Here is a 12,500-nt window from a genome sequence, read left to right on the forward strand (position 1 = left end):
GTTGTCGTTTTTAGCTCACTTTTTGTCGCCCGCCGCTCCTATGTGCCCGGCGCCATGGCTGAAGCGGCACCGCGACACACGGTAGAGATCGACCCGGACTTCGCGCCGCTCTCGCGGCCGCGCTCCTGCACGTGGCCCCTGCCCCGGCCGGAGCTTACCAACCCCGCGGACTCAGGCACGTGTTCGCCGGCGTCTTCGGGCCAGCGAGATGCGGCGCCTTCGGCGGGTCATACGGACCTGGTCAGCGGCTTAGGCTTGCTGGAAGAGAGCGAGGACTATGAGGAGCAGAAGGGGCTCGACTTCGACTGCGTCCACCAGCAGCAACAGCCGCAGCAGCAGCAACAACAGCAGCAACAGCAGCAACAGCAGCAGCAGCAGCAGGTCTCGAGCCCACAGCTGGCACAGCAGCATGTGCCTTTGCTTTCCTCGGTCTCTGGGCAGAGGAAGAGCAGCTCCTCCCGGCGCAACGCATGGGGCAACATGTCGTACGCGGACCTGATCACCAAGGCCATCGAGAGTTCCCCGGAGAAGCGTCTCACCCTGTCCCAGATCTACGACTGGATGGTGAAGAGCGTGCCTTACTTCAAAGACAAGGGGGACAGTAACAGCTCCGCCGGCTGGAAGGTACAGCACCACCCCAGTGCACCCCATATAGCATGCGTGTAGGGAGAGCTCAGGGAAGTGTTGTCCTGTCCAGTCCAGTCCAAGGCATAAGAGTAGACATTCATAGTCCATCCTTGCTCCCTGCAGAGTCTGAGGGGGTCCAGCTAAGGCACACACTTCTATGTACTTTCCATGTGTTTTCACATCACAGTACTTTTACTTCTGCTCTGTTGATCAGTTCAGTTTAGCCTTACACTTTTTACCTTCATGCTCAGTTTTAATTTCATTCTCTTCAGTAGGTTGAGCACTTTGCTCTGTCACTTGAGCTTTTGCATGCTGTTTTAGACCAAAGGTAACCCATAAAGAGCAGAATAACATCTAATAAACTTCAGAGGCTGGATATGCTTAGAACAGCCAGCGCAGGGCTGAAGTGAACTTGCAGTTGAAGTCTACAGCAGCAGTCATAACATGACCTATGCATGGGAATGCTCCTCAACCCACCTAATTTGCCCCCAGTACAGCTATACCAAGCACTGAGTGTTGCTGATCTCTTAGTTCGAGCTAGTTGAGAAGTTGGAATACAGAAAAAGCCTCATGTCCTCCTTGTGGGCTGAGCTGGAAATCACTGTGTTAGGGTTTGTTGGTTTTCAGCCACTATAAGGGAACCATTCTAAACATGCAGTTCATTGCGAGTGCCTTATTATAATTTTTTTTTGTCATGGGATAGTCAGTAAATCCCTATTCACTGACTCGTATAAGAGCATTGGGCTCTCGTTATATGTGGCACATGGGTGAATTTGAGTGGAGACAACAGGCCACTTGCCTGCCGTGACCATTGGCAGTCATATGACTGGTCCCGAGTAATGTTTGATATGAGGTGTCTGCTGACAAGGAGGTTTGGTGGCTCTTGCCACATGTATAGCACTACTGTGTGTGGTTAGGTGTATACTGTGTGTGTATACCTTTGTGTGTGTATATATATATATATATATATATATATGTGTGTGTGGGTGGGTGTGTGTGGGTGGGTGTGTGGGGGGTTCCAACAAAGTAATTTCCAACAAAACAATTAGGATGGCACAGACACCAGCCTGCTTTGTAGTGTTCCTTGTATGCCTGAAGCCACCTGACAACCAGAGAAACAAGAAAACAGTCCTCTGGAAATCCATGGAAACCACCTCGTGAGATGAGACTAAAGTTACGTTGTTAGGCGTAGCGCTTCGTCACACCACGCCGCTGTTAATAACCAAAAGCTTGTGTCAGTGTCCCTGGAACTCTTGCCAAGTATGCAGTGCATGAAAGACTACGCATGCAGGTAAATCTCCGTTTCCACCCACAGACGTATAGGGCGCGTTCTCTCCACATTCCACAGGCTTTGTGCTTTTGTGAGTCTGCCGTGCAAGCTTAAAGTACTGTGACCTGCTTTACTATGGAGCATGAGTAATGCTGTGAGAGCTCTCCATTGTGAGGAGACTTTGCTTTTCACTCGAATTCTATGACACATACTGCATGATAGTACAGGCAGTGTTTCAACTCCAGCTCAGTGTTTTCCTCCGGCAATCAGAGGGAAATCTGTGCCCTGATCTAGGCTGTGCAGTGGCGAGCTGCAGCCACTGTCAGTGTTGTGGTCATAAAAGCTGAAAAGTCATTTAATCTCTAAGAAGCATTGATTAGATTATCCAAGATCTCTGAATTCACTAAGGTGGAAAAGGATGCGGCCTGTAAAGCTCGAAGTCTGTTGGGGGCCATAACACATTCTTTCTGGTACCATAAAGTTGTACAAAGTGAGCAATGGGTAATGATCAGGTTTAACAGTCCCACAGAGACCTAACATGCACTTAACCGTGACCTTATATCACCCGTTCTTGTTGTAAGGAGGCAGAAGTCTTCAGGAATGTCGGCTTAACTACATTGTGTGTAAATGGTTTTCCCAAACCGGGTGGTGTAACATAGCACCAGTTTTGAAGTATGTAAACAACTCACAGAGAGTTCAGTTGGGGCTAAAGTACAGCCTCCAGACAATGGGCTTAGTTGAAACACAGTTAGCTGTAATGTGTTTATCAAAACCATATCTTATAAATAACATAAATATCAGCTGGTTGATAGACCCATTTATCTCAAATAACATAGAGTTAAACTTTAAATTATTTGTGCTTTAAATTATTGTATATGTATCAATTTACCAGACTTTTAGCTTTTAAGGCCTGTTCACGCCAAGTATAATTTTTTTTCTGACAAAAAAGGTCAGATATAGTGGAATCTGACACAATTTTGCCTTCTGTGCTCTGTAAATGGCACTAGAAACTCCAGTGCTCTCATTAAACTTCCACTCTTACTTTTGCTCTCTTTAATTTCCCTGCTCCACACGAGTGCTCATCAGAGGGGGTTGCTATAGTTCGCAGCTCTTTGTGGACATGAACAGAGTAAGATGCACTTAGACAAACAAATTTTCCCCCAGTCCTTTGCTCCGCCATGCTCCTTCTTTAATTTCTGCAATTTTATAGTCAGCGTGTTGCTTATCATTTAAGTTTACGTGTTCTGCTACGAACAAGAAGAGCTGTTCTGCCGCCATCTCGATGCTCATTTGTTTGGTCTGCAACCATGACAGTGGAGCTCTGATTTGTCTGCCTGATTTTAACACAGCCATTCTGTTTAACGCTGGAAATAGAGCTGGATCTGCCCATCAATTTTGCACTCAATAATACATTATTAATACATTATTATTATTAATACATGTTCATATTCAAAACTTAATTAAATTAAACTAAAAGTACCTATAAAACCAGAGTTAATGTTTGCTTCAACCTGCTTTTCAAATGTTTGCAATTTACAAGTTTCGCAAATTACAATTACAGGTATCAGAAGCTGATTGGATGCTAATCATATATCTTATTTTGCTTTGTCTTGCTCCTTCTGAAGCAGTTTACTTTTGCAAATGATAGATTTTAAAGGAAATAATTGAGCTCAGTTTCATATTTAGAGTTTTTCAAATGTGGCACTGCTGTTTTGCAACAAAATAAATGTTGCGTTTTAAGATGATGATGTAAAATGTTCGCCACCCTTAGCTTAGACGTGTTTCCTTTATAATTGAAATCCATTTTCAAGGCAGCAGCCAAGTCTTTTTGGGACACTTTATGGGCACAGTGACCCAGACACGCTAACACTGTGCTGTCATTGACTTTGGAGTACTGGCATGCTTGAGTGACAGAGAGAGTGATGCAGTGTGTGTGGCCCGGGTAGGTGAGAGTGTGAGAAAGTGGCATGTCATTCACTGCACATTTCTTGTTTATTCTTAGGTGTCCTGCTGAACTCAGAAGGAGCCTTTCAGCTTGTTTTGTCAGGGCTACTCGTTATCATCAGTGAGGGGTGGGGGGTTAAAAAAAGGCAACTAGGAAGAGGACGCAAGTGGTTAGCTTTTTTGTCCTGAACGGTTCTTCATGGATGGTGGGCATCCTTTTCAGAAAGAGAGAGGGGGTTGATCCAGAGCTGCTGACGACTTCTCGCTCTGTTCATGGCAAAAGAAGGCTCTTTGACAGATGTATGTTTTTTTGTCCTCCTCCACTACCACTCAAGCTCTCCTGCTGATTCATTGAGCTAAATTGTTGATTCGTAGAGCGGAGAGGAACTCTGAACTAGTTCCAGTTGGACTCAAGTCCAGAGTGTAAACTCATCCTTTTTACAAAGTAACTTTGCACTGCTTTAATGTCATACCTCACAGGGTGAGACTCAACTCTCGTTGCCACATTTGCTGTGTTGAAACCATTCCGCCTCCTCTTGGTTGTAGAACACCCAGGACTTTGTGCCACAGTGCCACTTTAAGACTCTAAATGTGCTTGATGGAAAGAAATGATCACAAGAAGAGAAAGTATACTAACAAAAACAGCAGTTCTTCTCTCTGAAGTTCAGATTAGCCCGGGTTCTCTGCCTGTCCGCTCCTTTTTTTGTTTAACTTTGATGCTTTGCTGCTGAAATCTGTGCCTTTTGATCTTCAGATTCTTCAGACACAAATGCGCATCTAGAGTCGTTTACAACCTTTTTACAATTAATAGGACAAAGATTAGTCTTAAGGGTACCTTCAATTTCCCTGCACTCTTCTGAATGTAGAAACCAATAGAAAGTGAGCGGCACTAATGGTAATGGAAGACATTCAGTCAGCCATCTCCATGCAGCAGTAGGTGAGTCATATACTCTCTTTCTATAAAAGCCCTTTTTAGCTGTGCACTTCTAGCTGTGGCACAGGCATCCTTGAAGTACTGGAGAACGTTTTAAAAGAAGAGCACCGAAAGTACTGACCTATGAAGTATTGATGAAGCACATTTCTTACTGATACAGTCTCTCTCTCTTGCTCTCGCGCTCTCTGCAACAAATTGAACTACAGACTGATGTTAAGATTAGGCGACAGATTGAAATTAAAGTATTTCATGGCTCGTCTCTTTCAAGTTCAGCTGAGCGTTTGTGTCGGCTGTGTGTTCAGCGTAAGCCAGCGTCGTGTGCTGTTGGTTGTGTTTAGAAGTCAAAAGGTTACACGTGACCATGCACAGCAGCGTATTTCCACACAAACACACCTTAGCCAGATGTCTTTGCTTCATACACAGTCGAGCCCATGGCTGCTCTTCCTGTTACTTTTATACAACATGGACGTCACTCCGCTAGTGCAAATATTTAATGCAGCACATGGCCACCAATCACTCGGTTGGCTTTCTTGCCCGGAATCGATTTTTTTCCTGCCTCACAGTACGTCACGTTTCACTTTCATCACACCGCCACCTCTGCCGATCACCTGACACTTTATGAAAACAGCAAAAACTGTTTTCAAAACAAACTCGGTGTTCCAGCGTCTCTCTGAAGGCTATCATATTTCGTTAAAATCCTTTTTGGCTACTTTTATGTAGCTCTTGGAAGACCAGAGCTGCATAGAGGCAAGTGTGGATTGATAGTATGATTAATTATAGTATTACGAGTTATTAAAGATTAAAGGCATCACTGTCACACAAAAACCATGTCTCCAATTTATAATTGTAATTGTAATTTGGACACAATGTAAAGAGAAACTGTCAGATTCATATCATGCCAAAAAGTGAAATCCAGCATTAAAGCATTAAATGGTAGCAGTTTTTTTCTGAGGTCTTGATGGCACTGGTTGAAGAGATCTTCAAGAAAACCTCATGTGAAATGTTGAATTTGCATTGTAAGTACTTACAGCGACTACATGTCACATGTGAGAGAGTACTTAACATAAAAGATGTGCTTCAGCAACAAAAGCTTGGCTAAAATTGTATTGTCAGCCAATGTCAACTCTGCCCAACTGAGATCCCTAGGTCCCTCTGAGCTCAGAAAATGGCCAAAAAAAACTTAGTTCTGAGAAAACAGTGAAATTTCAATACATTCAATTCAATTGTGTTTGTAAAGCACTTTTTACAACTCGTTTTTTCACAAAGCAGCTTTATAATAATAATAATCCAGCAATACAAGATCAACAAAACTTAAAAACCTAAAACCCCTGGTCAGCAAACCAAAGGTGACAGTGGCAAAGAAAAACTCCCGCAGAGCAGGAGGAAGAAACCTTGGGAAGAACCAGGGCTCACAACGGGGACTCATCCTCTTCTAGTCAGAACAACTTAGAAATTATTGATAAAAAGTCACTGTACCACCACATGAGACTGTTCTTCTGCTCAGGTGTGCTAATATCATAATAGAGAATGGCAATAATGAAAGTAATGATGGCTAATGGAGGTAATAATAATTAAAGCAAATCAACACAGTCAGAAGGCAGATAGCTTCTCATCACATCAACCTCTCTCTTGAAAAACCTTTCGTGGCCTTTCGACACCCTGTTCCTTTTTAAAGTAAAATAAGAAGGTCTTTGACTGAGCAACAGCTACTCTGTGCCTCTGCATGTGCTAATAATATCTGAAGTTCGGAGCGAGAGATGACATCAGGGTAAAGCATCTATGCCTCGAACATGAAGCTCCCATTGGGATCGCACTGGGACATGAAGAATAGTCGTGTTTTCCAGAACGCCCGCCCCTCTGCAGTTCCTCCCACCTCTTCCTCCCCTTACATCCTGGCAGTAACTACTCTTCCGCTGCTCATCCCGTCGTCAGCATGGGACGCAGCACTCTTTCAAACATGACTTGGCATAAGCTGCGGTGGATTTTCAACTGGCACAGTCGCCCACAGCGAGCTGAAGAACAGGGTGCTTCTCTCTTGCACCCCCTCCCCCCCCAAACTCTGACCGCCTCAGTGTGGCATTCACCTCAGGTTCAGATAAGGTGACACCTATTAAAGGTTGCATAACAAAACAATTTACTGGAAACCGAGAGCCCCAGGCCAAAGTCTGGTGCCACTTGTTAGAGCGGAACTGTTGCAGCATCTGAGGCATGAGGGGCCCCTTTACCAATACACACTAAAACTTCAGCTATGTTACTAAACAGGGTTTGTGGTACGTGGGAGAATTTGGGTTGACACTGTTTGCGGCAAAGTCATGGTTGAAAGATGGCCTAATTTACTATAAAGTGGCATAAACTAGAACATCACCAAATTCACATTAAGTCATTTCTATGTGATCAACTCTTTCAACTCTGTAGACCTGTCAGCATTCCTTACTCTTAACTAACTACGTACCTTACACTAAGAAATAGAAAAGCAGTGCAATGATACATTTAGACATCTATACAATTCAGTGTTCTGTAGGTCCTGAATCAGCGCCATTGCATTAGTGATTATATTTAGACTATAAATATTGGAAAACATTTGATGACATTATTCTGAAAAGCTTTTGGGGGCGCTTTAGGAGACTACTGCAGTAGTATCAGCATCAGTCTCTTCATCAGTGGGTATGTATGTGGAAAATATTGAATATCAGCATCACCCCAGAATTCCTATTCCATATTGGTACACCACTAATAATAAGGTGATAGTATAACAGTATAACGTACTAATAATAATAGTAATACTGAAATTATTAGGGGGGTGGTCTGTGACTGACAGGGGCCCTAAAAAATGCATTACTTCATTATTTTGGCAGAATTATTAGAGTTGTGAGGGCCAGTGTAATATATTTTCATGGGTCCCAAAATCCCTGGTGTTCCCGTGTGCGTAAGTGTGAAGAACCTTTAAAAAGGCCTAAGGAGGTTCTTCAAATTTAGAGGTTCTTTAAATGGACACATCTCCTTTACAAACAAGGTTCTTCCTGGAACCAAAGAGGGTACTTGAATGGCATCACTCAAACAGCCATTTGTAGCACTTTGTATTGTGTCATTTTTGAATAATAAGCTTAAGATTTAATAAGAATTGGAATTTAAGTAGTTTACAACGTCTAAAAGGAATAGGAAACCACCCAATCTGGCAACCCCAGTCCTGACAGACCGACAGACAAATGGACAGAGAGAGTGGCAACATAGCAGACATGCTACTCACGTCCCAAATGAGCCTCCCTGCTTTCTTTTTTTCCTCCCTTCCCACCCACATTGTCGTGTCTGTTGGGTCTGGCCTATCATCTTTCATTTTTATTTTTTTCTATTTTTTTCTGTCCGTCCGTTCATTCGACACTCTGTTTTGGTGAATGTTTGATGTGCTGAATCACTATTCCTGGCACGTGAGGGGTGGCGGTCGTAAAAAGGCAGATGTGTGTTCGAAAAATAGGTACTACTAGAAGTGTGTTATGAACTTGTACTCAGCTCCTGATTTATTTTAAAAAGAGCAAACAAAGTCGTAGTATAAAGCCAAGCGGCGATCTGCTGAAGCTAACTGGTGAATATACAGGCAGATGTTCTGGCCAGACATTCCAGACCTGTCATTTATAAAAGTTGGTACTGTGTTTACCTTTCTGGTCTGCCTTCACCCCAGAAAAAGAGAGAGAAGGAGAGATGAGGGAGGGAAAAGTGAGAGAGAGGGGACTTCTTTGTGCCCCTTCTCCAGACTAAACAAAAGAGGGGAGAAGGGAAGAAGAAAAATGAGCAGTAGTTAGTATTCAAAGAGTGCTGGAGACCTCCAGGAATCGTAGTAGTGAAGCAATTGATAAGTTGTCAGCACCTTTCTAAACTGCTGCTGCCAGGCCAGAGCATGTCTGTAGGTTCTCCAAAGAAAATGAACCAGGAGGATTTATGGTTAAAACAGAGTCTGTTCTCAATGCTGCATCATTTTTCTCTTTGCGGTGTCCAAAGCTTCCCCACCACCCCCTCCAGCCCCCGCTGTTTCATTCTTTTTCAGAAGCTAGCACAGTACGTCATCTGGTCCAATTCTAATGATTTTCACTCGGAGGTCACTGACTCTTGTTCTGATTTTGTTTATCAAACAAGAGGCCGTGTTTACCCACCCAGCCAATCAGGTAAGGCCATGTGTTTCCAGCAGCATTACATAGTGGCCTGTGTCCCCAAGCTTGAAAGTGTTCCACACAGTTCCAAGTAGGACAGGATAGGCTGCACAGTGGAGAGTAAAAAACATGGCGCAAGTACTGTGCCAGCCAGGGGGTTGGGGGTGGGTGGAAGCATTCTAGGGGCAGGATAGCAGAGTAAGGCTGGCACACTTCGCCTCTGCTCTGTGTCCTCCTGTGCCCATCCATGTGCCCGTTCAAGGTGGCGTAACAGAGGCCTCCTGCTCAAGCCACAGCACACACCACTGTTTCAGCATGCTGCTGGCCAAAGTCCAGGGACAGAACATCACAACCTCATGATTCAGTTTAGCGGTGCAGGAGATTATGTGTGTGTGTGTGTGTGAAAGAGAGAGAGAGAGAGCAGTTGAACAGTATGTTCAGTATGTTGCTGAAGCTGCTGTTTCAGTGGTGGGCATTAAGTATATTATATGGGGGGAGGGTGGGAGGAGCAATGCTTTATCATCTGTACAAATACAAGTACGAACTGTTTCAAACCATTTAACCACTTAATCTCTAGGCTTATTATTTAGTTATTAATCTTAAAACTCATTATTTATAGGAAATGGCACATTATTCCATAATTGCTATGGAACTAATGTGGAAATTAAGTTGGCCTTCTTGCACATGCTGAGGGTTTCAACCCTTCAACCCCCATAAATCCTGTAAACTCTATAAATAAACCCACACTTCACAACGTCTATTATTTCTATCAGCTTCATAGATCCTAAAATAGAACCCTCTGGGACTCCACAGTAGTTTCACTTTAACTGAGTTATTAACCTATGTTTTAAAGGGGTAATACAGAGACAAGAAAGTGTTGATGTTTGCCTTTTAATCCACGCTTCTCTGTAAATATTGTGATCCATCTGTTCATCTTGTCTGCTTCTTCCTGGTCAGGGTCATGATGGGCCCAGAGCCTACCCTAAATCACTGGGCACTAGGCAGGAACAGGGCAATAATCCAACACAGTTTTTTTTATACCTTGGTTGCATGCTTTTTTAATTTATATACATTATTACCCCATAATAATACTTAAAGTCTCAGAATGATTTAAACTACATTCACCCTCATTCTTGAACTGTTGAAAAGCACCTGGAAATATAGGTTGCATGGTGCTTCTATGGGGATAGAAAACATGGTACCACACAGAAAGCTCCAATTCCACACTCATACTACTACTAATAACAATAATAGTAATAATAATAATAATAATAATAATTATAATGGTAATAATACTTTTTATTTATAGTGCACCTATTATTCATAAAATGCAGCTCAATGTGATTCACAGCGTAAGTTAAAAGAAGATAATAAGACAAAAAACACTAGCAAAAACAAATAACATAAAACGCAAAAATCTTGTGTCTTTAAGGTGGAAATGTCAGTGTAAAAGATTATGCTCCTTGTCATTATGGAGAACTTCTGTTGGTCTATTCATCATGAAATTGACACAATTAAATGCCAAAAATGAGAAAAATTGTTTTGCTTGACAGTTTCTTGCATGGCTGCTAAATATAATAAGGATCTACATAAATAAAAAAAAGCCAGTTTAAGTAAATGTATTTTTAGTTGTGTATAAAAGACAAATATCTAATTCACGTTTTAGTCATACTGAATGTGGGAAAGTTATATAGCACTGATAGTTGATGAACGTATAAGATGATACATTGGGTAAGATGGGAACTTGGTGTTAACCAAAATGTCATTCTGTGAAAAAGGACCCCCCATTAGTGTTTAGTGTTGTTACACCACATACTTTCTCAGAAGGTGAAAATTACAGATGACGAAATTCTCTCATCTTGTTACTGAGCTTTAAAACCAACACTATCTTATTAAATTAACAATTTTAGTTCAACACCATAACCTCAGTATTGTTGGATGACTGGTGAATATGTGTGTGTGTGTGTGTGTGGGAGCGAGACAGTGAGTGGGTGACATGATGTCTGTAGTTCCCCTGATGTCTAGATCACTGAAAAAAAAAAAAAAAAGCTTGTTTAGGTCATGGGCTGAGTATCGTGCCAAATTATGTCAGTCAGTGTTGTGAATAAGGAACAAAACACTCATCTGAATTCAGTTTTCCTGAAACTGTTTCCCAACATGTCCAAGACGTTCAGTTTCAGAGTGCAGGTTGAATATCTTCACGTGGTAAGCACTGAATGGGCCACAGACAGCGTATTCAAACAGAACCAACCCCAGCTCCACATGTAGCCTGATTTATTCCAGGGCACAAGCGCAAACCAGTTTCTCCGCCTTGTTTTTCTCTTTCTGCTCCGTTTAGGAAAGTGTCTGATGGCGAGGATAGACATATTGGACCATTTAAAAAGCAAGTAGTCATGGCGCGTGAGTCAGAGTGAGTCACAGAGCTGTTTTGGAGCTGGACGGTGGCGGGAGGAGACGCGTGCAAAGAGAGAAAGAGAAAGGCTGTGGAGCTCTCTGTCCCGCTGCCCCAGCTTTGTGCTCCACCCCAGATCCAGCCCTCACACGCTTCAGCCGGTTCAGTTCCCAAGTACACACACCCATGCTTTTTTGGTGTGCTTTTTGAGACATGCAATAATATTAACCCCCGGAACACTTTATTACATTATTGTATTATGCAGTAATGAGGTGAGCACAGTCAATTGTGCTCTCTCAGACTGACGATGGAGAAGCGACATATTCTTCTGGACCATATTGGCAGCGCAATAGACCACTGAGCCATTTAGAGCCCCTGTTACACCCCTTCTGACCAATTGCATGTTTCATTACAAACTACAGAGCGGGACACTGTGGGACAACAGTTTTAGGCCCTTAATGCATATAGGGAGAGTATAATTAGTCCTCTTTAATTGGTTGTTGTGCAGCACAATTTGAATAAAAAACACTGTTTTTGACAGTGCTACTAGTTTTGCTGCCGTTTTTGACATATCGCTCCATCCCTACCTAAAACAAGTTTCCCTGCTTAAAAAAAAAGAATGTACATAGTTTTGCAACAACGTGAGTGAGTCCTAAATCATTATTCATGACCAAGCTTACTTAATGTGGTAGCTAACGTGTCTATGGGCAGTCCTGGCCTCTGTGACGAACACACGTTTTAGTACGCTCTGCACATTTTAGCTTCAAACTTCTTTTAATAATTAGGCCTACTCTGTCTGAACAGTTCTTGTGGTCCTAGTGGCTACTTTATTAGGTTTACTGGAAACACAAGTTTCCCTGGTGTTTTCAGGATTTGCTGTGATTTATTTGCCAGACTCTGATAATGCTGATCCAGTCTGACCACAAAGGCAGGGAGACGAGCTGGACACTGTGCAAGACTGGCATAATCTGAGCCCAGTTCCAGCCACTGTTACTGGAGTCTTAATGCTTCCATTGCATGTGTGTGTCTGTATGTGTCTATATGAGAAAGAGAGATATATAAATAATATGTGTGTGTTGATCTCAGTGTCATTGCTTGCGATTCTAGCAGTCATTTTTATGAGCCCATTTGCCGCCAAGGGCCAAAACCACAGGCATTAGCCTCTCCACATTGTTGTGCAACTCCTGCCCT

The 12,500-nt window shown here is 42.8% G+C and overlaps 1 protein-coding gene across 1 annotated transcript in view; it reads left to right on the plus strand.

Annotated features, from left to right (window-relative positions):
* The window catches only part of foxo1a (forkhead box O1 a), a 43,183-nt gene that overhangs the window by 366 nt on the left and 30,317 nt on the right, over window positions 1–12,500 (plus strand). Inside the window, exon 1 of the mRNA XM_072691780.1 lies at window positions 1–624. This exon is cut by the window's left edge and continues 366 nt beyond it. Within this exon, the coding sequence (XP_072547881.1) occupies window positions 55–624 (570 nt within the window). The 5' untranslated portion in view covers window positions 1–54. The remainder of the gene's footprint in view (window positions 625–12,500) is intronic.

This window comes from Salminus brasiliensis, chromosome 11, assembly GCF_030463535.1.
Source record: "Salminus brasiliensis chromosome 11, fSalBra1.hap2, whole genome shotgun sequence".
NCBI lineage: Eukaryota > Metazoa > Chordata > Actinopteri > Characiformes > Bryconidae > Salminus > Salminus brasiliensis.